Raw genomic sequence first — 27,271 nt, forward strand, 5'->3', positions numbered from 1 at the left:
TAACATTTGCTAATGAGCCCTAAACACAAAGTACAGCTGAGGCTGATGGGGATTTGATTAGTTTTGCAGGTGTTTTGTCATCAGGTATTGGACAAAGTGACCTGCTGGTGGCGGTAAAGGGAAGGATCACATACGTTGGTGAGGTTTATCCTCTGGGGACAATGAATGTCTGTAGAAAAGTTCATGGACTATACTAATATTTATATGGACTATACTAATATCTAATATTTATTGAAAAATTTCAGTTTAGACCAAAGTCATGGAGCCACAGACTAACACTCACAGGACCATGCCTCTAGCATGACTAAGTATAGATTTAATGTTTTATTAATAAAGCTATTTCTCTACACACTAATTGTGAATAATGCTCTTCTTGCTTAGGAGTCAAGTTGTTTTCTTCAGTGCTTTCAGGCAAGACAGTTACCACATCTGTGTTGAAAAATATTATGGACGTTAGCAAACCTTTAACCGCATGACATAACAAAATGATAGAAATTCAGTTGCCTTTTATGGAGAGTCAGTCAAAGAAATGGACTGCATTTACATCAAAAGGACTTTAATCCAAAACTTATGAAAGACATCTCAATTAATTTTTAACAGTTGGTTCCAATTATGTGTTCGGAGTACATTTTGATCATCAGTCTGGTCGTTGTAAACATCAAGCTCTTCCATTTATTATGCTGGTGTCTCTCTGGTATTGTCACATTGTGAACATTAACATGCCTGTGAACTTTACTGTTCAATTGACCTTCACAGTATCCAGTCTGTAGCTTTTCAACCATCACCTCATCGGTCTCCTGCCCAGTTTATCTTGGCATCTCGTGTCGGAGTTTTGGGCAACAAATCAGCCGTTGTGAAGCCAACTGCGCTTGTCTTAGCACATAATCCCCAGCTGGCATGTAACAACATTTTTACCCAGTTACTGAGTGAAATGCTAAATGCAGTGGGTCAAAGGTCAGAGTTTTGAAGCAATGGAAACTAAAAACTTTTTATAATAGCTGTCTGTGATTTAGTTTCATTGCAAGCCAGCCAAGATATTTATTGACTGCAAATTGTGATACACACCATCCAAATGTTGTTGATGCTTGATACCAGGTATGTTGGTCCAGTCTGCCAAGATGTTTCTATGCCAGGAGTGTGAGCACTGAAACCTGATCAAAGCAGGCCACTTTTACATTAATAATAAGATAACACATTACTGGTATATGATAATACTTTTCACCAATATTGGATATTTGTCAAGATTTTCAACAAAATTAAGATATGACGTAGCTGACATCCCATGATCATGCACAGTATTTTATATATCTAAAGAGAGTTACTATAAAGTAGTAATATAATCTTTCTGAACATGTATATGTACGTGTATGTTAGTATCATTGCTAGTCCAGTTATGTCGCTTTAGCGGAGTTAGCGTTAGCGTCTGTTGGGGCTGAAGACTACAAGTGTGAAAATGAAATAAATCTGGCATCAGAAAGAGGCTCAACCAACCATTGAGCTGCATTATATGTCTGGTTCTGCTTCATCACATTTTTTTCTTTGCTATCCATTGTGAGTTCAGCAAAGTTATTTGATGACCTATAGTCCTGTAATACATAATTAACTTGGCTATATTTCAAAGTAATAAAAGGAGTTAGAATCTGACGCTTGCAAGCAAACCTGAGACAGGTTTGAGTCTCCTCGGTTTTCTCTTTTATCTGATGCCTGAACGAGATCAAGAGCCCATCAGTGAAAAGGGGACCCAAAATGGCCTTCAGAGGCCCCAAACACCCAGACGAGCTGCCTGCATCCTGGAAGGTGTGAAAGAGACGGCCATGTAGGTGAGAGTTAGTTGGTCCTACTTCTCCAGCCTGCATCACACAAAGTGACAGCAAACGACATTCAACCAGAGGTGAACAGCAAAACAAAAATTAATCTTTTACTCTTTTAAATATCTCTTAAATCGTCTACTGTCTCCTTTAAAAATCATTTTTGCTTTGTTTTTGATGTTTTCTTGTTTCTTGTATCTGTCTGTTTTTATATGAAACGTACACTTAAGGTATTGAAGACATGCAGACCTGTGTGCAGTGTGTTATCTGCACATTTTATTCTTTTGTTATCATTACTTCTATGGAAATTAGCCAATGGAGTAATTAAATCAGTAAATGAATCAATCCCAAACAGGAAAACAATTTAAAAATCATCCCAGCATGCAGTAGTATAATTCACTCCTCATGTTGGGCCCTTGGTGTGGTGGAAACTCACATTTAATAAAGTTAGAAACCTAAGTTGTACGTTCTCCTGGCTTTATTGAGAGGCTACACTGCCAGCCAGTGTTGTTACCTCTCCTCATAAAGCAGTCTAATGATTTACTTTACACATATTTTTCCATTCCCCGCCCGGGGGGTCAGCAGCCAATGGCTTGTCAGACGTGCTATTTAAGAAGCGGACAGTTCAAGGTGGTTCAGATATCAGCGCTCTGCGCGCAACAGGACGCACTGAGTCACTCTGAGAGGAATATATCCGCTCTTCTGCTGCGAGATCCGATCGATTTGATTCATCGTTAAAGACATTTTCTCCAGAAGGAAAAAGCTCTTAAAGAAATGAAAGCGTGGAAAGTTCGGTTTCTGTACTTTCTGGTGTTGAATGCAGCTGTGCAGTATGTGACGTCCCTGGAAGAAGAGCTCTCCGATTCTATTTTTGGTGAGTTGCCAGTTTAAGCCTCATCCACATTTACTCTCACACATCAGTTTTTTTGTGCAAAGCTGTAAGTGTGCAGATATTCGCTGTGAAAAAGTCTTGTAGGAGGGACATGTGTGCGTGACTTATGCTTGTGCTTGTGTCTGAGCCATGTATGCGTGTATAATAGCCGTGTGTGTGTGTGTGTGAGTGTGAGTGTAGTTTGAACTGTGACAATAACATTAAAGGTCTCTGTGAGGTATATATATACTGGATAATGTGTCTGTTGCGAGATTTGCGCATAACGTTGTGCTTTCTGGCAACTATCCAACCTCTGCCAACTACTATTGGCTGTGAGAGAAATGTGTGTATTTCAGAGAGCATGACAGGAACAAAGGGGTGAAGCATTGAGGCTCCTAACTGATCTCAACATGAATTGTGTTATACAAGTGCCATTGTGACCATTTATGTTTACAATATGGCCCAAAAGCTGTGGCAATGTAAGTCTTGAACATGTCTGTGTTGTTCCTGCATCCGCCTCCCCACCCCCCACTCTGAAAACCAGCACAACCCCCAGTTCAGTTGAGTCAGCTGACTGTGTCAGGACCACTGAAATTTGGGCAGATTATAGTCGGTGAGGAGACAGGAACAAAGCTGGGAAAAACTTTCTGTGGTTTCTATGGAGCTCAGTCTGACCAAGTGAACCCCTGTAACCCTGAGGACTGATAGTGTCTAAGGTGGAAGCTCATTTACTGAGGGGCCCAGAGGGGCCCAGAGGGGCCGGGGCTTATTGGAACCAGTCACTCAGTTAGCTAGTCAGGCGCCTCGGACCGCCCAGCCAGAACGTTAGATCAGATTTACACGTCTGACAAAAACACCAGCTAGTCACAGGATTTTATTCTTATCTCAAGTATTTGGTCAAGAGAAAAATATGTCTAATTTGTTAAGTTTAATTTATTCTTCTCGTCCAGGAAACTTCCTCGACCCTCTAAAAGACTTGCTCGACCACAAGGCTAACAGCAATCAAAATGGTGCCAAATTCTCCCTCCGCAAACCATCCCATCCCGATGATGACCTGTGCTACATCGTTCCTGGCAAACCTGACTCCCTGGCAGCCTGCACCTTCAACAGCACCTCAAAAACCTTCTTAGTAATCCACGGATGGACGGTGAGCCGCGATACTTTGGCCTGTTGTGACGTGCCCCAATCTTTAAAACACCCAAGGGCTTTGCTGACTTAGCCCTACTTTGGTTTAGAAAAAAAACCACCCGTGACTCATTATTTCACCAAATACCAGGGCTGTAAAGTCTATCCAAATTCACATAACTAGCTCTCTTGACAAGCAACAACATGTTAATGGCGTTAATGACATGGTAGAAAGATGCACTTGACTGGAGGTGGCTCTGAGTTCATAATATGGCCCAATAAACTAATTCTTCCTGAACTTCCTACAATATAAATTAAAGTCACATTCATTCAATGCTAATGACGTTGCTGTACTGTAAGTTTAATGTTTCAACTGTCATTTCAACAGCTGAGTGGTATGTTTGAAAGCTGGGTGGCTAAGCTGGTGTCAGCGCTGTACGAGAGAGAACAGACGGCCAACGTCATCGTGGTGGACTGGCTCACCTTGGCTCAGAACCACTATGTGGTGGCAGCGCAGAACACCAAAGCAGTGGGACAGGAGATCGCTCGCTTCATCGACTGGATCGAGGTCAGTGGGATCAAAATGTCAAAGTTAAAAAAAAAAAAAAAAACTTATTGGGTTATGTTTTGCCAATAAGCAAATACACTTGTATACATATAAACATTGGAGATATTTCATTAACAATTACTAACTTATTGACCCTTTCTTCCAATAGCCCACTGTAGAATAGTACTGTTCTGATACTATAACTAGCTACTAAACACATTGGCCATATTATTCATATTAATCATATTTCTATTAATGTACTTTAAAGGAAACCACCAACATGCCTCTTGAGAACATCCACCTGATTGGCTACAGCCTCGGGGCTCATGTGGCAGGATTTGCTGGAAGCCACGCAACCAATAAAGTTGGAAGAATAACTGGTAAACAAAACAGATCATTCTGACACACAACATTTGAGAGTATATCTCACAATCTTGGAATTTAATTTGGTAAAAGTGAGCTGATTGGGTAATTCATTGTCACCCCTTCCTACAGGTCTGGACCCAGCTGGTCCAGACTTTGAGGGGGAGCACGCCCACAGACGTCTCTCCCCTGACGACGCTCACTTTGTGGACGTCCTTCACACCTTCACACGGGGGTCACTGGGTCTCAGCATCGGGATCCAGCAGCCTGTCGGCCACGTAGACATTTACCCCAACGGTGGCAGCTTCCAGCCAGGCTGCAACCTCAGGGGGGCCCTGGAGAAGATCGCTAACTTTGGGATACTTGGTGAGAACAACTTAAATCAAACTGTAAAATGTAAAAGCTTAAACTTAAAATACTACAGCCAGGGATATATTTGTTGAGTGTAACAGTTTTTTCATTATTCATCCTGTATCATTAAAATTTCGTTTTAGGTTTTATGTAATATTGAGAACACTGAACACAGTCTTAGAGTTATGACTTCACATAATAATGCATTACTCAACATTTCCGCTAAGTATGTAAAACATTCAGTACAGCCAGTATAAACAACCATTAGACAATGATGTATCTGTTACAAGCTGGCTATAGTGCACATTTATGTGGTTATTAGTACATACACACTGAGCAGCTTCAATAACTCTGTAGCTACTTGCTGCTTGTCATTAATCTGTCTTAGCAGTGAACATTGTTACCGACAGTCGCACAATGACCCCATTCACACAGCTCTGAAAATAAACAGAGGGCCCCAAACATGGCTGAGGAAAGGCCAGATACAATATCAGTCTTTTTGGCTGAATAGGTTGATAGGTAAAGTGAATCTATCTAAACTGTGGTCAGTAAAGTTTAATTAAATATCGTTCCCTCTCTCCTCTTCAGCTATCACTGATGCAGTGAAGTGTGAACACGAGCGCTCAGTCCACCTGTTCATCGACTCCCTTCTGAACGAGCAGGAGGCAGTCAAGGCGTACAGATGCGGCAGCAGTGACATGTTTAACCGCGGCATGTGTCTCAGTTGCCGCAAGAGCCGCTGCAACACAGTGGGCTATGACATCAGCAAGGTCCGAAAGGCGCGCAACGTTCAGATGTACACCAAGACACGAGCCTCCATGCCTTTCAGAGGTCAGTGCACTTATTTGTTTAGTTTTTCCAGTTGATAGTTCAGCTATTTTCCCACTTACCCAGATTCAGACATTCTAATAATACAGCTGTTTAAGAAGTGATTAAAATACTTTTCAGTTTCTGGTGACTTTGACATCAGAAGTCTGATCTCTTGGTGCTAAACCGACTAAATCAAAGTTTGAGTTTTCTTACGTTTTCTAAATGATGCTTCGTTGTTGCTCTTTCTTGTAGTTTACCATTATCAGCTGAAGATTCACTTCTCCAGTAAGGTGAACCGTTCAGAGATGGAGCCTTCACTCACTGTCTCACTGTTCGGAACAAAAGGAGAGGCCGAAAACCTGGAGCTTAAACTGTGAGTGAGCCATTTTCTGTAAAAGAGAATTACAGTACCTTGACTTGCATCTTCAAAGTTATATGAGTTGTTTTGCAATGGTCACACAGTAGTCAAACAGCATGTGGTAGAAACCATAAACAATGATGTAACCACAGACTTAACAAAGGCTGCTCCTAATGTGTGTGGTTATACGATGATTCATGGTGCGGAGTTTATGAGGCTAAGCTAAATTAACTCTAACACTTCTCTCTCTTTCTGTCTGGCAGTAAGGAGAAAATTGCGACAAACAAGACGCATTCATTCCTGCTTGTGACAGAGAAAGATATTGGAGATCTGCTGATGTTGAAGTTTAAGTGGGAGGAGAAAAATGGTTGGTCATCCTCCAGCATGTTGAAGATGGTTTCATCTTGGTGGTCCGGTGATTCAGACAGCGCCAACATGGAGGTTCACAAAATTCGCATCCGAACTGGCGAGACCCAACAAAAGTAAATTGTGCAGATATATCTATATATATAAATTCTATGTCCTGTAAATATTTCAACAGTGATAAAAACACTCTATTTTTGCATTATTTCCAGTAGAAGAGGCGGTAAAAGTACCAAATGTCAACCTGTAAATCTTAATCTTGCCATTGCTGAAGCTGCTTAAGCAGATGAATCGCTCATAGAGATCGATTGTATTTTATTCTGTTTCAGGTTGGTCTTCTGTGTAAAAGACCCTGAAGTTCACAGCTTAACACAAGAAGTGACGTTTGTTAAATGTAAAGATGCGTGGAGGACGAACTCGAAACGAACTCCCAAAAGGTGAGTTACCCTCTGCAAGTTCCCTATTTACTATTAACATGACTTTTAAAGCAAATAAATAACAGTAAACTGTTTTTTTTGTCCTTAGACTAACTCTGGACAACCACTGACCATGAAGAAGAGACTCCACTGTTGAACGCCTTCTGTCCATTTCAGCACTTAGTGAATAATTTATGCACCTATAACTTATTTTATTGCTCAAATTATACAAAAATCTCACCGCTTGTATATAGCCGCAAAAGTGTTTATTTAAAACAATTTGTATGTGAATACTGTAAAATATTCTGTCAAGAGCTGCTTTTATGACACTTAACTGTAACTTCATTGTTTGTTTTGTCTTTGGTGTAACTTATGCGTCCAAAGAGGAGGATACTGTTGAAAGTTGAGTCAGAGCCTCACATACTGAGACGTACGACTGGCTGGATTCACCTTGATAGTCCTGGAGGTACTGACGTCCCATTGTGTAAAATACCTCAAGTTGAATTTCATATTTATAGCAGCCACTTTGAAGAATAATGTCTGCAAGGAGGTCTGCAGACTGTTGCCACTTCTCAAAAAGTTGTGGAAAATAACCGTTACGATGAGTTTCTCAAGGTGTTTTATGCAATAGGGTACAGTTTTCTACCTTTATGTCTTATCTAACTACTGCACAACCTAACAGAGCATTCACCACTGTGGCTCTCCGCACTGTACGTGTCTGCGGGACCTGCACCAGTGTGCCTTATTGTAAACCGGTCAACCAGATGTAAGCTGTTGCAAATTGAACTTGTCTTAACTTAGCTCTTTGTTGCTTTGTTTTTCACCTCAGTGTTCTTTATTAATGTTATTCTATGAAACATCTGAACATGCAAATGTGTTGTGTTAAGCACTTGGATCATTTTTACTGCTACACCTCTGCAAGACGTTACTTTGAAGCTGTTACCTCGAAGAGATGCCTGAGATTTTGTCTAACATGGTTCTATTAAAGTGGTTGAATTGAATGAGGTACGTGCTACATGCTCAGTGTGAGGTAGAAGTTAATATCAGTGTTGTCATTTTGTTGTGGCGTCCGTCATTAAATCTTCACTAATACGTCTTCTATTCTTCTATTCATAATCACATTTCCAGTTCTGTGAGCAATATCTAAACCATGGTTCTTTAGAGATCGGTACTGTAATCATTGTGACTTCATTTCCACCTAATTTAAAAATGTGGAAATGTTTTACTTTTGCACTGAAAATGGGAAGAGATTGCTAAGCCAAGTTACTTGTACAGTTATGTAAATAATACAGATGATACGTTTTGTACCTTGGAACACTGTTAGTTATGTGTTTTTACCTCTTGATGAATTAAATCTGTAAAATGTGCATTTCTATAATCTTTTGTACATAAATGTAAATATTCACTGTAAAGTATATATTCCTTAATAAACCAAAACTGCCATCTGAGGGGTCGTGCTGAGCCTGACTTTTCTTTTAGGGTTGTGACAGTGGACAAAAAAAGCCCTGATAATATACTTTGTTTTTTATCCTCACTTTGCTCAGTCATAAAGATGTTTCAGCATTATCAGTCATGCGTCCCAGCTCAAGGTTTCTTTTTAAATGTATTATCAGTAGAAAATGTGTGTTTGACCCAAACATTTTTAACAATTTAAACTTTCGTGTCTGTTTTTGATATAAAAGTGCTAGGAACGGTTAAATTACACAAAATAAGCTTGATGATTTCCTCATGTCCTTGTAGTTGTGACACCATTGTGTTTGGCTGACTATGTCAAAGAGACCCAAAAGATACACTCGATAAGGATTCTCAAAATCTTACCTACGCAAATATGCAGCAGTGTTATCAGTAAAATGTACATATTAAAAGTAGCTTTAACTCCTTATAATCGGCATTTAGTCCCCATTTGGATCAAAGCCTTAAAGGGTCACAAGATGAATTGTGAGCTGATTATTGGTGTTGGACACCAGACAAATTTGTAGTTTAAAAAAAAAGAAATTAAACTTTTTTCTAATATTTGATGTTTTGTGAAAATATTGGATCATTTTACCTCTTTGGACCTCAACAATGAAACCATCTGAGAAGTTCAGGGTAGAAATCTCTCCGATAAAACTGCTATCAACCCATGGACAGCTTTTCATGCAAAATTTTGGTCTTTAATATCAAAAAGTAATTCGTAACTATATATGAATTTCCCTCTAAAGCAAAGTGAAGTGAAAGTAGACTTGTACCTAAGTACAGTACCTGAGTAAATATACTATAGTTACTTTGGTTACTTTACACCACTGTAAATCATAAATAGCATTTTGTTCTTTGAGATGACAAACATGTTTATTATCACCTTATTTCTGTTTCGTAAACACACAATGTACATGACAGAATTTAGGCCAAAGGTCCTGTCGAGAGGACTACCAATTTCCACTTGTCATCTCACCCTCATGACATGACATTAAAGTTGATACAGTCCCACTGTGATGGAAAGCTGGATGGTCACCAAGTTCAAATACAAGAGCAAGGACACTGCAGGGCAAAACAAGGGAGAGTCCCATAAGTCTCTGCAGGGACAGGTGACCTTAGACCACAGTAGGTGTATGATGCGATGTTACAGTGATGTTTTTCTCAACACATGCATCACAGGGGACCCTCAGTGTTTGCTGAAGTGTAAACAGACCGATCACACGAGGAGAAGAAATGGCAGCTGCATAATGACGTACAAAGGTATCAGATAAAAGCAGTGTGAGAGGCGTCGAGCAGGTGTGAGCGCCCTCGCTTGCAGATCACATTCTGTTTGAGATGTGGAACAAAGTTGAACCGAGTCTCTTGAATGTGACTGACACAATCCAAGATGAATGGCTCCTAATGAATTTCACAATGAATCATCACAATGATACTGGTATTCTTAAAATCAGAGGTCACTCCAGGTCAGGGGTGTCCAGGGTGCGGCCACACATGCAGACGGTGCAGCCCATCACTCCAGAGAGAGTCAGGATAGCCAGCAGGATGGCCCACCAATGAGCCTACAGGTGACAAATGAAAGTATTGCATGAATATTACATTTGAGTATGATCTCTAAACATAGCTTCTTTTATTATCTTGCAACAAAGTCTTGGGCAACTCCAATCCAGCTGCTTAAGATTAGTCAAGAAACAATAAAAAAATGCAACAATTGATATTTAGGCAGTCACTTCAATCTGAAAGAGGCTTCAGTGATGATTGCTGTAACAACAGGAGAAATCACAAGAAATGTGACTAAATGTCGAGATAATTAGTTCAAATTCAAATGTGTCAATTAATTGCTTGTTTTGTACAAAAAAAAGTTTTAAAAAGTCTAAAAATGTGTCCGTTACTGTTTCTCAGAAGGAGTCCGATGGAGCATCTTTAGTCCAAAAACATGCTCAGTTGACAATGAGAGAAAACAAATCAGCAAATTATTGCATCTGAGAAGCTTGAACCAGATGATTTATATGATTTTTGCATGAAAAATTACAATCAATTCCTCTCTTGATGGACTAATTCATTAATTTACCAATTGTTGCAGCACTAATTGAAAATTTCAAGACATTATTTTCATGCACAATCATTTCTATGAATTCACAAGGGTCCCCCACATACAGTATGTGCTGTTATCTGAGAGCAGCAAAACACAAGAAAGTTGGCAACAAGTTTAGTTTTGGTTCAAATGAAACTCTAGTGGGAGTATAAATAGACTGATGTCATGTATATGATGTCATGTTCTTGGCTGAACGTATGAACTTGCACTGTTTTGTTCCAGTGAGGTGTAGAAAAACACTTCAGGCTCCAACCAGAGCAGGTTCTTACTTTACAGCTCTGCATGTTAGAAACTGACAGTCAGCGACATAGATATGGTTAAACAACAGAGTGGCTCCTGAGGTGAGGGGTCATTTCTGTCTCCAGTGAAACGGATGGCTGCTCCTTGAGGTGCTCTTCAACCCAACTGGCATTCCTGATTCTCCATGCTGTCATGGGAAACTACAGCTCAAAGGCAGCAGCGACTGAAGCACTGAAGACAGCTGAACGCCTTGGCAGGAAGTTTAACACATGGAGCTCAGGATGTAAACTCTCAACAGCATTTTAACAAAGACAGTCAGCTATAGCTTAAGGTAAATAATAATTTCCGACCACATGACCTGATTGATCAGGCTAAGTCAGTATAGATCTGCAGTCCAGATTTATAAAATCAACACACAAAGACCTGACTGAAGACATGTATGCTAAGACATACTGTGAAATGTCAAAATTCTATTCAATTTGATCTGAGGCACAACCATCTTACTAAAGTATGTGACAATAAAAGGAATTAGATGCATTTTTGAAAAAGTAAAATAGTAAAAGAAAGTTTAGCTGTTTCACTTTTAATGATCATTGAAATCCTCTAACATTTTATATTTGCTGTTATCTTATGTATGTGTTATCAGACAAATTATAGGAAACCTTCACCTTCATCCACTCTGCTATGTCACTGTAGTCATCCAAATTGAGAAAGGAGTTTTTCAGCCTTGCAATGGGGCCGTCTGCATCCAGCAGACGACACACATGGAATTTGTCACAGTATCCCCGGTTCCCTGAACACGGAGCCCCGGACACTAAGGGCAATGTCTTTTTCTGGAAGTGACGGGACAGCACGGAGGAGGCTGTGCTGGCACACGTCTCAGGCTTATCTGCCATTGATACAGAGAAAATTGAATTAAAATATACCACAACACCAGGGGCATAAAAGTACATGAAAATCACAGTTTGGTATGTTTTTGATTCAGCAGGGAAAAAAGGAACTTATAATAAACACAATAATGTTTCTTTTTTCATATTCATATATAAAACAGTGGTTTACCAAGCAAACTATGGGCCTTTCTTTCTTAAATAAAAAGTCTGTCTATACTGCTGCAACATGCGGTAACATACTAATAAAAAGTCAAATTGATTTGAAGGTAATATTAAAAAGTTAATATTCTCTCTAAGAAATTAAAACTATAACAAAATTGATTGATATGTATTAAGCATTTAGAAAATTAACTGCATTTGAACTGTACTGTACTCGTGGACAACTGTAGCTTGTGCTTATTCATGAGGGGCTGGTATGATTTGCTTGCTAAAATGCGAACAAGGGAAGTTTGAGTTTAAAACATGTGTTTAAAACCTGTGTTTCTGACAGCGGAGTATGGTCGCATATCTGCTGCTATACAAGCGGTCTGAAGTGTTAGCAAGAGGCTGCTTAACCATGTTCACACTTGGGTCAGCATACCCAAGCAAAAGATCCATACTGAAAACTTCAGAATATGTGTACATAATTAATTAACACAGTGCATGTACAGTATCTAATTAAAGCCACTACATATAGAGTTTGAAAATGTCTGACTTTGATGCCCTCCAATGGTAGTGTCATTATACACATACTAAACCTCTAGGACTCATGTTATCGTAAAAATGTGATGTTTCACAAAAAGACCTCAGGTTTTATGTTGTGCGCAGACCTTCATGTGTGTTGAAAGCAATAATGTAGAAGGGTAACCTCAGGGCAAATTTACACAGGCTGATGTGTTGGGATACAAATTGTAAACACATTCCTCAGTAGAAGAGGACACATGGGCCTGTAGTTACCAGGCTGCTGGCAGCACATGTGGCATTTCTCTTTCATGGAGTCTCCTGGACAGTCACACTGCTGCAGGCTGTGCTTCACACACACAGACTCAGTACAGACCTGCAGAGAGAACCAGAGACACACATTGAAAAGAAAACTTTATAAGAAATGAAGAAATGCGAATAGCCAAGAAAAACTGAGGGAGAGTAAAGAAATATGCAAGCAAAATTGTAGCCAAACAGCAGCAGGTTAAGAGAGCTGAGTCAAGTCGAGGTTTATTCTCTATACAGGGTATTTGGTTGATACGATGAGCAGGACTTCCTGTATGTTATGTTAAGTAACAAGTAATTGGTGGCTGTTAAGCTCACATGAGTCTGAGGATGAGAAAGTTAAGTTTAGGCCTGCAAAAACCTTTGTGGATGATATGAAAATGTATCCACAGGACTTCAGTCTCCTGAGTTTTGTTGTACAGAACATCAACTGCATCAAGAACACCAACTGGACTATCTCACAACAAAAATGTATTGTTTGAAGAGCTGAAAATCCTATTTTTACTAAACTCCATTGGTTTAACTTCTCACCTTGCTGCTGTGATGTAGATGTGCACTTTTGACCACACACAGGTGAAACAGACATGAAACTTTGGACCAGAGACAAACAGTTAAATGCTGCTTTTCACAGCCCAAGTTAGTCTTTAAGATGTTTATCAGATAAAAATGTCTTTGTGTTTTTGCTTTTGCTTATCTATGATTGTTTATTTTGTATTTCACTGACATTTCGCACAATGCATTCAGCATAGATAAAGGAGACCTCTGGTTTATGGAGCTAAAATTAGATGTATTGTGAAAATTGTTTATGAATTGTTTGCACAGACTTGGAGAACACATTCTGGACAGTTCAATCTTTGTAATGTGACTACTTTGCTTCACACACATGGTTTCACAAATTGTATTTTCTTCCAAAGGGTGAAATAACCATGAAGTTTGAGGAGCTTTGAACTGAACCAAAATTTGACTTTGTTTATTTGCACAGATGAATCAGTTTTCCTGTTTTTGGGTCATTTGATTCTAAGAAGGATTTGAGTTTTCAGTAAAACAAACAATGTGAGTGGTCCTTGATGATTAATCTGAACACAACAACTCAACCTTCTTTTTTCGATCCAATTTCTTGGATTACTACATTCCTGCATCCCCCGAAAACTCTTTTCCAGTTACTGTGTTCCATGTTTCTGGATCAGGTTGTCAGAGGTTAACACAGATTGCATCTCTGGAGAGCAATATATCTACAATGTATGATGAAGCAACTTTCACAGCTGGAATAAATTACTTGCCTCTCCTGCAGGAGAGTGTAACATCAGAAGAAATTGAATAATGGAGGACATTTGGTCAAGATGAAACTTTTTATGAAGTCACACACTGTTAAGAGACATGATTTAAATCAGATCAGATACTATGCTGTAATTGTGGCTTTCTTTAGAAATTAAGTGAATTGTGAGAATACTGGCTGGGCAGTGAATGATCTGATTAAATCCAGCTGGATCAATCCAGCTGAATAACAACACCATGTAAACAATAATCATTGAATGGTGAGAATTCTTTTCTAACCACTTATGTAAAATGACCTTTTTGAAGCTATGGTAAACCAAGACGTGCTTGTATTTATTCCAATTAAGAACCACACAGGGATGTTAACAGGTTTAATCTCAAAAGTCTCACATCACACCTCGGACCACATCAACAACATTATGGCCTGAAGTGTGTTTGTAAACACGCCTAACTGTGGTGTCACAGTGTACCGACACGCTCCGTAGTACAGCTCTACATCACTGCAGCAGGGTGAAAAGTTGAAAATTTAATTGAAAATCAGTTAGCTTGAAACTTGCTTGAATTGTGTAATGCATCAGACTGAACATTAAGTCTGCATTGGTTTGTGTCAGTGTTCATTGTCTTTGGCGGCACCTGTGGTGATAAGCAGTAGTTTCAGGTGTTTTTATGTTTTGTGTGTAAGTGACCTGTAATAAATGGCATCCAACATGTAAAGCCACTGGTATGATCATTTAAATAAAGTTCTCAATTCCCAGTTAAGAAAACTTTACTAGCTCAGCATTTAATCTAAGTCTTTATACTGATCTGAACCTTGAGATAACAAAATTTCCTTGCTCAAATAACAAAGCTAATATCTATTTCAAAGGCGAAGCTTGAAGTTTGAAACTCAAAAATTCAGCCAATATGAACAAGTTTTTCCAAGTGCTCGTGAAATGGAAATATGAGCATCTACAAATCAGGTGATAAGATTGAAAGCTCCAGAGGAGCTACTAACTAGACTTTATGGAGAGATTGTTTCCAAAATCAAGAATAAACTCAACATAGATCATTTTCAAGAGCAGTTTTGCAGCACACATTAGCTTGATGGCCAGTGCAGTTGATCCGTGTTGGGTTGTGTGTGATGGATGTGGCTGCCTCACCCCGTTCAGACAGACACGTGTGCCCTGACTGCAGACTGTGAGGTTTTCCTTGGAGCTTGGCTCAGGACAGACTGGGGAGAAGCCTGAACACACACTCTCTCTCTGACAGTCTGTCTCGTCGTCACAGTTCTGACCCGTCGGCTTAAACCTGCAGTCCTGGCCACAGCACAGGCCCTGACTCGGACTGTCGAATGAAAACATCATACACATTGAGTCAGGGTGACAGATAAACATGACAGCCACATATAAAGAAAACACAGACACACCTAGAGGGTAGAATAAAATAGTTTAGATCAGCGTTTCCCAATCCTGCATGTTTTAGATGGATCCCTGCTCCAACACAATTACTTCAAATGAGTAGGTGGTTATCAGGCTTCTGTGGAGCTTGATGTCCATCTGATCATCAGGTGTGTTGGAGCAGAGAAACATGTAAAACATGCAGGGCAGTGGGGCTCCAGGACCAGGATTGGGAACCACTGGTTTGGATGAATGTGGTGTGGGAAAGTGATAAAAAGCCAAAAAGCCTGTCAAACTAAAACAATGCAAATGTTCTGTAAATGTATGTGTATGTATTGTACCTGCAGACTTTATCAGGTCTGAGGTGACACTGGACCCCTACAGGCTGTGTAGCACTGAAGCAGCAGAGGTCTGTGTCGTTGTGACCGACATCACACTCCTCACCCTCCTCAAGAATCTGGTTTCCACAGATGGGCTGATCACTGACTGGCCAAAAACAAGAGACACACATAAACACGCACTTATTAACAGTGTAAACATTTGGCCTCCGTCTCCGCACGGATCAACAGGCAACATGCAGGCAGACACTGTCGCCTGTCTTCCTGTCTGCCTCCTCACCCACAAAGCAGTCATCCTTCTTCAGATTCAGGATCTTGCTGATGTGTTTGATGCTGCAGGGTGAAAATTTATCTTTGTTTTCACGCACCTCACCGGCGTGAGGGAACATCAGGTACCTGCCTTTACCGCCGGTGGAGCCGAGGTTCCTGCAGTTGGAGCCCTCATCGTGCTGGATCACAGACAAAATACCAGAAATGATTAATAATGATGAACTTTAAAATTCTGTGTTTTTTCTGGATACGTTATCCATCTTCACAGTGATCAAATGGAACAAGCAGATATTTGAGTGCTCAGCTGTAGACAGAAACAGCAGGGGGAACAAATGACTGAGCTGAAACCATTTGTTTCCATCACAATCACAGATGGGAGGATTAAGTCTCTTTATTGCTGATCTCAGTAGCTTTTCATGGGTGCACAGTGAAAGATGGTGCCAGTAACATCTGCTATATTACTGACTACTTCCAAACAGGAGAAAGCAAGTGTTTATGTGACTATTAAAATTATCTTTGTTGTATTTTCAAAGAAAAGTATCCTTTGTGCAGTCAAAAGATCTGATGGCCCTGAAACAGCAGAGGAATGTCGTGTTCCACATGGGAGAGACGGAGGACAGAACAGGGAGCTCCTCCTGCCGTGCTCAGAGATGTATTTGTGAAACATTATCTGGAACTCGTTCTTCTCAGGATGTCAAACTCACTGGTGAATTAAGAGACAAAAGGGTGGGCTTGAAATTAACGTGGACACATGTGGAGGGAACATGTTTTGATGTGGCTGCTTCTGCATCTGTTCTCGGTTAATTCAGTGAGTGCTAATTTTATCATCCTCACTACATCTGTCAATATCTGCAGCTCTGGGGTGAGCAGAACTGTCTGACACAATACTTTTGGTGCAGTTTCTTAAGAATAGTAAATAGATCTTCATTTTTATTGTTATTTATTGGAACTACGTCATCATTTGGTATCTTAAGTTAACATCTTATAGGCTAAAGCCTCAGCCATTCTGCAATATCTCAGCTCAAACATCTGCATACTTTAGACTACAATTAGTGACAAGTTGCTCTGTACACCACCGCTGTAAACCCTATACTGCTGCAGTCATAACGAAAACAACATGGTGGAAAAAGTCTAAGAAAAGGCAGAAGGAAGACTGCAGATTTCCTGCCTGTTTACATCACTTGTAAACTCCTGTAGCTGTAGCTGTAACTTTTCTGTCGCAGAGAAAAAAAATTTCAATCAAGTCTCCTGTAAATCTGATGTCATGGTTTGTACTGTACTTTATGTTGTGTATTTGATCAACAAAACCATGCTTGGAAAAATATTTAGCAATCAATTTATCAATCAATTTGATCATTTTAAAAGCAAAAGTATGGACTTCCATGTGTGAATTTGCTGGATGTATTCATCATATTCAATAGTAAACTGTTAGGCTCTGGGAATATTTTTCAAATTTTCATTATATTAATCTAGTAGTAAAGTAGTAAAGGATAATTGCTCCTTGAATTTCAGTGTTATATGGGTAAAACATTTCACGGCAACATCTAAAGGAAATGAAAGGAAGGAGCAGAACAGCAAAAGAAGTGAAGAAAACAAACAAAACTATTTACAGTATTTCATTTCATCTTTCACTTGAGCAGCAAACTGATCCATAGCACACAGTTTGGAAAGCCACAAGACCAAAGCTGCTCTTTAGCCAGAATTCACTCTAAATCACAGCCCACCCAACTCTCTCCAGAAATCTCAGGTGAGGCCCCTGCTCAGATCTCTTCATGTGCTTTTATAGCCTGTCCGGCCTGGAAACAATGAGACATGCCTGTCACAGGATACAGGACAGCAGGCCGGAGAAACTTAGGGTAGTTTAATTTATAAATGCCTGCAGGGTCTGACATAGCAGAACTAATCTGCTCAGGAACGCCTCAGAAGACTCTTTGGTCTATAGAAGTGTGGATAACAGAAGGCAGGGTGAAAAGAGACTGACGAGCACTGCTGGCATTTTGGGCAGTGGGAGAAAGGTTGCAGGCATCTCACGTGGAGAGAGAGAGGTGCATACATTTGTGTGTATAAATAAGCTGCGTGTTGTTATGGTGGGGGTGGTTGACAGCTGTGTCCTAAGATCATTTCCTTAAGTTAAAGAACGATTACCACAAATAAAACTACTCCATTACAAATTTAAAAGATTTAAAAAAGATTTTTAATACTAATGCTATCAATGTGTAAACAGAAGGATAGTGTTGAAGAAACTCAAGGTGGATCTAGTTTTAACTACTTTTAATTTATATATAGTTAGCCAGTTTAGTCTAGTGTTTCCAAACCACAGAGTCGTGCAAGTTCTGATACGGAAATTAGGACATTTTCTCTGATAAATATTAAATTCTACTCTTTTGGGCCTTGAAGAGTTATTTAAATAATTAATTGAATTAAACTGAGGGATGAGGTTGTAAAGGAACGAATATGAAAATGAACAGAGAATAAATGTGAAGAGAAAGAGAGAAATCAGAGGTCGTCCTCTTCTTGTACTTCAGATTATCCATTGAGGTTGTGCCAAGGGTATCCATGAAACGAGACAGTCAATAAAGGCCAAGGTCTCTAATGCTCACATTAGTGAACCATTCACAGACAATTTGTTCTGGTGCAGTGCAAACAGCCGTGCATGCCTTGTGAGAGTCTGTGAAGTGGGTTTAAAACTCGCTGTCGTGCGCTCAGTGTTTCAGACTTGCACTGAATAGACACAGCAAACATTTTATCACGGTTATGGAAGAACATCACAGGTGTAACTAATAATATAAACAATGGCTTCATTCAATTTGAGTGCAGAGTAAGCCCGTCAATCAAACAAGCTTTCACAATACCAGGATCCTGCAATGTTGTCAATTACACTTGTGAATACACTGCTAAGTTACGTCTGCTCAGAAAAAAAGTCTATAAAGTCCTCCAGTAGCATCTTAAACATCCACAAAAGGACACAAGTTTGTCTTTTTTACATGTGCTATTATATTACTAGTGATGTCTACAAATCATACTAATACTAATCAATTTAAAGGGAAAATCCACCCTAAAACAAGATTTTCATTGTGCAGTTTCAGTGATTTTGGACAATTGTGTGCAATTGTTAGCACTAGTCTATGTGTGCTGGAAAAGTTTTATTTGAAATATGACTTCCAAAATTATAATGCAGGGCATAAGAAGTGGTCATGTACCAGTGAAAGTGAGCAGCTCAAGGATTCGATTAACATGACATCATGACATTTCATGTTCGCATATTTAAACTGAGCTCTGTAAAACCAGAATCAGGATCAGAGGATAAATCGTGTGCAATATTCTTAAGCCAGTTTTGAAGACTCCCACTTTATTCAGTACCAGACAGATGTCGTTTGTACTTTATAAACTCAGTGATGGCGACTGACCGGAGATCCCAGGCTGTGGCCGAGTTCATGAGCGAAGGTCAGCTGGACGAGTCGAGAAGGCAGGAACTGTCCGTAGTTCTGAATTGTGACCAGACCTGTGTTCAAGGTGGAAGTCTGGCCGTTACGCAGGGTGGTCTGCTTTGAGCATACTCCTCCCCAGTTACCTGAAACACAGACATATGAGGGGATACACATGGAGTTTACAGGTTTGGTTTCCATTGAGGTCATGTAGAGTAAATGACAGTTAAAGTAAATATTAGGTAATAAAAAAGCAGCGTTTATGTCATCTAATGTTTCTCCACAGCACTATATGTGGCTTATGTATCATACTGCTTAGTTTACAGTGAGAATTGCACTGTAAGACGGTTATGGAAATATAGGTTTTGAAAAAGCACATAAATTCACCTGCAATAGCTGTGTTGATCCTGCAGATTCAACTGCCCAATCAGAGAAGAGCTGCAGACCCACTGAAAACATCTTGTCACTTTGCAGTGCAGTATGGTTGTATAACAGTCCTTGTGCCACTGGAGATACCTTAAACCAACAATGTTTTGCTACTGAAGCGTTATCGACCGCGGAGGCTCTGGGTTGGGAAGGTGCAGACAGACAGGCCAACAGACCTGCTGAGCGCCTCTAGTTTCACATCAAAGTCTGCAGGGCCATTTGGCCTCCGATGGTCTCCACTGCCTTTGGGTTTACATAATATCCCTGAAAGCCATTCCTACCATTTCAAACAGCTGGCCCTATTCACATGGGTGGATGGCTGGGTTGTGACATCATCTCTGAGCTGAGCCTGTCAGAGGACTAGTTTTACAGAAACCAGTCTGATTGGTCAAACTGAGCACCTACAGTATGATGTGCTTCTTCAGAGAGACTGCTCATATAGCGAAGTCCTTGTCTCAAAACTAAACTTCAAGTGGCTCAACAAAACCACAAACAGGGTTAATCGTTCTTATTGTACATGACGACAATTAGAATAAATTAAATCCTTGGATGCTGCTAACAACCTGTTAGTTGAAGAAATAACAGTTTCTATTGAAAAATTTCCTCATTTATTACTTTCCTGGCACTTATTGCCACTAGCAATTCTTTCAACCAATGTGGGTGTCATTTCCACATGTACATCCTGACTGTTCATTGGTTCCCTCCGTTTGTGCCCCTGTGTGGTTCATGTTGGAGGAAACATGCAGTCACGTGAATTTTATATAACATCTCTTACACAATGTGGTCAGCAGTACCATTTGCAGCAGAATGGCTTGTGAGGTACGTGTCTGTTAAAGATATTCAGTGCCAGTTTCAGAGAAATCTGAGTTCACTTTGTGTCATTGGGGACTGTGGGAACCAGTCGCGGGCATCTGGATCTCACACCGGCATGTTTTTGTTACACAGTGGGCGTAACTGTGACGTCCAGGAATGGTGAGGGACAGTTAGAGGTTGAAAAGTAAAAACAAAAGTGCCCCCTATCTCTGCTGCTGTAGAAACAACGAGAGCACTGTTAGAGTTAGGAGAAAAGGTAAGACACTACCATCATATATCAGGTGAAGCAGGCTGCCAGTGACAACACAGGAACATGAGTCCATTTTATCCCTTGATATTTGATATCACATGATGGCTTTTGCCAGTAATAAGAAAGCACACTGACATTTTTGAGATTTAGTGAAAAACCTGGAGGAAAATGTGAGGAATTATCATTATCAACTGTACACCTCACTGCAAAAAGTGAAAATAGGGCAGTTTTTCCAGGAAAGACTCCCCTGGCCATGTTAATCAAGTATTCTGGATGCATTTCTCCGGCATTCCTCGCTTTTGACCTAAAATGGCCCCCCTGATGGGCTATTCAAGGAGCCGGGTTTCCTAGAAAGAGCTCACTTAGGAGGCCTGCTCTGTGTTTTTTGGCAGCATGAGCGGGGAGGGGGGGCAGCGATTTCGTCCCCCTCCTCCCTCCAGTCTTCGCCACAGAAAGGAGCCGTAATCAAAGACTCCTATTATTAGCTCTCTGGACAAACACGTTTCGGAGAAACAAACGATCCTTCAGGTCACTTAAACACAATGCAGACACTCACCATCAGGAGGAAACAAGCACGCACAGTGAGACACACATGCGCAGAAACAAGAAACACACACGCAGTAACATCCACTTAAAGAAATATTTGCTCATAAAATATCACTTAACATCAGCAAGGACTCTTTCACATGGTTTGACGTGATCAAACACAATAGTGAAGGGGAAGTCTTTCCTTGGATAAACATCCGGAGGGGAGTTGGAGTATCCCAATAACACCTTAACAACAATAACAGACCCGGTGAGCAATTCTAGTAACACTGACCAAAGTTCTCAGAAAACTACAGTGGCTCTACACTGGACATCAAAAAAAAAGTACAGTGAGTAACGTGACTGCATCTGCTGACTTTCCATCACTGCTCTCTTTGTCTCCACAGTTCAATGACCCCCACATTTGAAAGTGCAAATGTTAATAGATTTATTCACTGCATTGTGAGATCAAGTTGACTCTCTGGAATACATCTCAGGTCCTATTCAACCTGGAACTGAGATCTAGTTTTGTGTCTTTGCCTCATTGATATCAAATGTGGTGATATTTTTCTCACTGACTTTGATGTGGTGACAACTTTACAAGCCTCTCCAAATTAATAGTAACAGCTAAACTGCTTACTTAGAGTGACAAACAAAAGCAAATATAAAATGAGAAGTACCGCTGCAAAATCCAGTGGCTGTTTAACAGCTTGGATAATAACATCTTTGCCTTTACTTGAATTGGCTTAAACTGGCTGAAACCAGTCTGATTGTTCTGCTTAATCTAGCAGACTTTGGTGTGAAGCTGACAGAGTCACTACTCCACCTACTACTTCAGGACTACGAAGCATGAGATTAATTCCTTATGTTTTTCAGAATTGGCTTCTCCAGCATTAAAAAGATTATGTTTGGTCTGAATGGGGGACTCATCAGTTTTATTTCTCTGTAAACAAAAGCGCCACCTGACGAGTGAGTGTGGATGTGTATGTGTGTGTGTGTGTGTGTGTGTGTGTGCATACTTGTACAGCTATCTTTGTAAGAACCAATTTCAGTTTTAGACCTTAGGAGTAAGAAGATTTTTGTCACAACTTCAAAGGACTGTTTTAGGGTTAAGACTTGGTTTTCAGGTTAAAGTTAGAATTAGGTTTATGTTAAGGTTAGGGAATGGGGCTTGGGAATGTATTATGTCAATGATGAAGGTCCTCACAAGTATAGGTCTCAGATTCTCTTCATAAAAATCAAACATGTTTATTATAATTGTGCTGGCTAATTGTCTGGAGGAGTGCTTCTGCATGTATGAATAATGTTAAGAAAGGCTTTTTATAAAGTGATTTAAGACTAGAAGTTGGAAAATGAAAAAAAATCTGGGGGGTGTGGATTAAGAAAGAAGTGGGTTCACCAGCCCGGTCCTCAGCTCAGCCTGAGGCTAGTGGCACAAGACTACATTAGCCGCTACGAGCATAACACAGCCTCTCAGCTCTGGCCAAGCTCGCTCTCTTTGGCTTCACTTACACTAAAACGCTGAAAACAGCTTCAATGTCAAAGTGCTGACGATAATAAATCCATCAGTGGTCAAAGAGGTCTTTTTTACAATTCCTTAATTGATCTTTAATGCCTGGATGGATATTTTAGCCATTGTGGGAAATTGAGTCACCAGGTCTTGACAAAGAAGATGCATGCATAGAATAAAGATGGTTAATATCTGTAGCTCTACTGCACTGATTTTGATCATTTTCTAAAACTATCCATTGTGACTCTGACAAGGTGTGCAATCCTAATCAGTGGAGTACTCTTTTAAACACCAAAAATGGGAATGGTTTGCCTACAAATGTTGTTTTGACTTGGTTTGCTTGTTAGACTTGTTAGACAACAATTTAGGATATAACGTTTTAAAAGATTTATTACATTGTTGGTCCTCTAGACTGTTGTACTGTAAAGGTAGGGGGACACTATATATGTAAGGTTTCAGCTGAACACTGCCGTGCATTGTGTGTGGATTATTTTTCAATTTGAATAACTACAATCATGAGAAAACCGTGAGGCTAAATGATCCAAATGTCTATTATAAATTCATATTCAGGTGACTTTCCATAGTGTTGGCAGTAAGGGAAAGACAAAGTAGTAGTGTCCCATGGGCAGAACAGTAGAAGGTAAAAGGTTAATTATAAATCAACCTTTTAAGAATATATATTTAAGGTAAGACTGTTGTTTTATTCTTTATGAGTGTGTAGTCCCAGGAGGAAAATGACATTAATAAACTCCCTCAACAACACTAAACCTTTGTGTAGAAAATTGCTATCTGTGCCTCAATTGTCAAAGGAATTTCACTGGTGAGAAAGCTCGCGTGGCACGAGACGTTTAGGCCCCAACCCCCCATTCAACATTGGCGTATGAGCACACAACTTGGAGAGGTTAGAGGTGAGGTTCTGAGGGATTGATGGGGGCTGTGTGTCAGCGTGTGTGTGTGTGTCAGCGTGTGTGTGTGTGTGTCTGCAGTGACATCAGGGTCTTTGAGTTTATGGTCTCATGGTTTAAGGCCCTCCATTACCCAAGACCAGTAATAAACTGGTGGAAGTGGGTTATGGAGATACTGAGCTAGAGCGTATCTGTTTCTAGAGGCCAAACATTATCCATGTTTAATAGTCTGCTCATTCTTCAGGGCGGTCACATGAGAATGAAAAGTCACAACAAAGTTACTGCCACTATGAATCCACAATGTGTGTGTGTGTGTGTGTGTGTGTGTATACCTCATGTGAGATGTCACCATGGCGATTCATGCTGTGGAATGTAGTCACCAATCCTAACTAAGACGTCTGGTGGTATGTGTTTGTCCTATATGAGTGTGTGTGTGTGTGTGTGTGTGTGTGTGTGTGTGTGTCGAAGGTTCATTGCTCCCTAATCACATGTGATTGTGGTGGTCTGCTCTCACGCCCCTCAGGTTAGCCAATCAAATGCTGCGTACAAGACAATGTCATAGAAACAAGCAGGAAGAACCTCCTGCCACAACATATACGCCCAACTACCTCCAGCACAACAACGACACAACACACAGAGAGTCTGTCAGCGGACTGAGAGACGTGGGTGATGTTAAAATCACATTTCTTGTAATAAAGTTAGGTATTTACGTCAAAAAATATGTCCTACAAATTAAATGCAAGTTGACAAAGTTTGTGCAAAGTTCTTATACAACATTTCAGATGTTAAAGCAGATCATATACATTATTTTGTAGGAAAATGTCAGCTGCCCGTAATAATTAATACCAATTTTAACTGACATTTTGTGACTGTAATTTGCTTTTTTTGTAAATGTGATATATGGTTGTTATTTTATGTAAACAATAAGAATAAGAAAATAATATTTTAACAAAGTAGTGAAATATGTCCATGGTGTTGTGGTGTCTAACAGCAGAGGGTAAGGCAGCTTTACATGCAAATCACCAGGGATAGTTAATTGAGGAGTCCGCTCAGGTTTTGTTTTTGGTCTCTCAAACCAAAACAAGCCTGAAATGGGAGCCTGCAACTCTATAAGCCACTGCATCATTTTGATCCAGGAAAACAAGCTCAAGCTTAAATACATTTTTCCTGCTGTTTGGACAAATTACAACTCTTTAATAGACCATAGCTAATTATCGAGACAGGTAGTAGGTAATTCAGTATTTATACCTTTTTTATGCTTAATTTCCACTTTTCCCTGTGCAAATTTGATTCCTTTTCCAGAAACCTCCTCCTTTTATAATCAGTATTCGTGCAGTTGCAGTTCAAGCTGATTCAACAAAATCCATCACCTCTGGTTCACCTCCTTCACGGGTCAAATAATTCAAACTGATCTGGAAACTGTGAGTATGTGTAGAAGTGCTGAACGTGGCCTCTGGCAAGCGTGTATCATGTGGAGGCCAGGGAGTCCTGGGAGCCAGAGAAGGAGCGGATTGATGCATCAACAGAGATTCATGCAGAGATTCAAACAGAGAGGCAGAGCAGGAAAACACTATTTCACGTTCCAAGTCTCATACTTTTCTACATGGGCTTACTATTATCTGTTTCAGGTCTCTGGTCAGCCCGCTATATGTTCTTCACAAAAACTTTCAAATTCCTCTCTACTTTACTTTTTCTTTTTTTATTTGTAGTATCATTCATCTGTTTAATGTAGTGCAATGTACATTAACTCTGTGATATCATCCTACAAAAAGTAATAGTGTTTGCTATTTCTCTTGTTCATCTTTACAATGAAATTCACCACACCTTCCATTGTAATATTTTTGTAAAAAGTAAAGTAAAGTTTGACAAAAGTTGGGTTCAGGATCAGTTTAAGTTAAGGTTTTGGTGACAATTTAACCCACTAATTTGCATTTTCCCCATTTTGTTTCCCCTTTAAGTTAAAATGATCTTTTTCCAAAACGTCTAAAAGCTATATAATGTTTACACAATAAAACCCCAGACTCCATGTATTCTATGTCTACATCATTCATTCAAATGAAAATAAACATGCCTTGTGTACTATTGTACTGTTTTAACAATGTTTGGATGTGCAGACGGAGTTTGTTTTTAAATGATAAAGGCAGAGAGAGTCAATATGTCAGATTGAAGCTTAAGTGAACAAATAACAAGCTACTTTACTATATCAACTTGCTGTTTTGTGGCATCACCATTGAAGCAAAATTAAGTTAAGGACACTTTATGATTCTCACTTCTCTCAGTGCTCTCAGACAAATATTCAAAGCATTAACCCACTGTATATGTGTGTGTGTTACTTGTGTGAGCACATATGTTTGTGATTTCACGTGCGTCACAGTGAGTCCTACTCACCAGCCTTGCCCTCCCAGGCGAGCCCCAGCACTCCGCTGTAGTCTCTGTTGGTGAGCAGATAGGACAGACAGAAGTTGCCCCAGTTGTTCTCAGAGTACAGACTCAACAGTTTCTCAGGCCCGATGTAAAGAGGATACAGAGGACTTTTCTTATCCTCCTCTGTCACCACCTGCAGAGAGACAGCCAGACTCACTGTTGAATCAAATATCTGTGGAGGAGCTCCTTTTACAGGCAAGGATACAAACAATTAGACACTCCTCCACAGCTGAGAGTCTGTCCCAGTTTGATTCTCAGTTGTAGAAGAAGACATCTGGGCACCGCCTTGCACTGATGCATTAAGCCTATTATCTCAGTCAAAGGCTCTTTCCAAAATGTTCCATTCACTCTAAAAAAAAGGAGGTCATGACATGTTTGTGTGAAATGTGTGAAAGCCAGGATTACTGGTCGTATGGAGTTATCAGAGACCTGCATGTGAAGTGCGTCACTCTCAGATTTGGGGACAATCGTGTCATTGTTTGAAAGCAGAAGGATCTTACAGTGAGAGATTTCACTTTGAAGTTGATCAGCTTTATTCCATCAAAGTCCACCTTGTCGTAGATGTCGTTCACAGCTCGCATGTAGGAGGCGACCTGAGAAAAACATTTATTTATGTGAGAAAATAACATCTCTTGTTTCCGATCGATTGAGGTTTAAGAGGCCCTAAGAGCTCAACCCACTGCATCTTGAAAACACATGCAACTAGACAAAACACAAGCAAATGCAGAACACGATATCCTGTCCAACTTGCAGCAAAGCGAAACACGCACATAAAATCAAAAACAGAAAACACTGCAAGTAGCACATAATCAAATGGAACATAAGTTGCAAAACAAACCATGCCAGGGGACCTAAAAACTGATGAAGATGCTCAGACACATGAGTTGTTGCCATGGTTTGTGGCTCATTTGTGACATACTGATAGTTACTGAAGTTTTCTGTATTCGGTTGTTTGTTCTTATTTGCAAGATTCACAATTCAAGATTTTATTTGTCACATACTCATGTTTCTCAACGTGTGTAGTGCAATGCCTGGGTGGTATACAATGCAGGGTGTGCTGTAAAAGTGCGCCGTAAAAA

At 40.0% G+C, this 27,271-nt stretch overlaps 2 protein-coding genes across 2 annotated transcripts in view; one reads left to right on the forward strand and one right to left on the reverse strand.

The window, feature by feature from the left end:
- Positions 1-2,455: 2,455 nt before the first annotated feature.
- LOC139202248 (lipoprotein lipase) lies at positions 2,456-8,460 on the forward strand. Its single transcript, XM_070831632.1, has 10 exons — positions 2,456-2,682; positions 3,630-3,826; positions 4,193-4,372; positions 4,620-4,731; positions 4,847-5,080; positions 5,654-5,896; positions 6,128-6,248; positions 6,497-6,715; positions 6,926-7,033; positions 7,122-8,460. Exons 1-10 carry the CDS (start codon positions 2,583-2,585, stop codon positions 7,141-7,143), a joined length of 1,536 nt encoding a protein of 511 aa, XP_070687733.1. The 5' UTR covers positions 2,456-2,582; the 3' UTR covers positions 7,144-8,460.
- An 875-nt stretch (positions 8,461-9,335) lies between these two features.
- LOC139202882 (disintegrin and metalloproteinase domain-containing protein 10) overlaps positions 9,336-27,271 on the reverse strand; it is a 28,684-nt gene continuing 10,748 nt past the window's right edge. The window contains exons 6-14 of the mRNA XM_070832478.1: positions 26,693-26,785; positions 26,157-26,325; positions 19,322-19,485; positions 15,925-16,093; positions 15,648-15,792; positions 15,070-15,253; positions 12,626-12,725; positions 11,468-11,688; positions 9,336-10,026 (exon numbers count right to left, since the gene is read on the reverse strand). Coding sequence (XP_070688579.1) covers positions 9,922-10,026; positions 11,468-11,688; positions 12,626-12,725; positions 15,070-15,253; positions 15,648-15,792; positions 15,925-16,093; positions 19,322-19,485; positions 26,157-26,325; positions 26,693-26,785 — 1,350 coding nt within the window. The 3' untranslated portion in view covers positions 9,336-9,921. The remainder of the gene's footprint in view (positions 10,027-11,467; positions 11,689-12,625; positions 12,726-15,069; positions 15,254-15,647; positions 15,793-15,924; positions 16,094-19,321; positions 19,486-26,156; positions 26,326-26,692; positions 26,786-27,271) is intronic.

Source organism: Pempheris klunzingeri, chromosome 6 (assembly GCF_042242105.1).
Source record: "Pempheris klunzingeri isolate RE-2024b chromosome 6, fPemKlu1.hap1, whole genome shotgun sequence".
Lineage (NCBI taxonomy): Eukaryota > Metazoa > Chordata > Actinopteri > Acropomatiformes > Pempheridae > Pempheris > Pempheris klunzingeri.

Bases quoted from the DNA above. Each gene is read 5' to 3' on its own strand.
- LOC139202248 (XM_070831632.1), top strand. From the start codon at position 2,583: ATGAAAGCGTGGAAAGTTCGGTTTCTGTACTTTCTGGTGTTGAATGCA. The intron at 5,897-6,127 runs GTCAGTGCACTT...TCTTTCTTGTAG, and splicing joins AGCCTCCATGCCTTTCAGAG to TTTACCATTATCAGCTGAAG. The intron at 6,716-6,925 runs GTAAATTGTGCA...ATTCTGTTTCAG, and splicing joins ACTGGCGAGACCCAACAAAA to GTTGGTCTTCTGTGTAAAAG.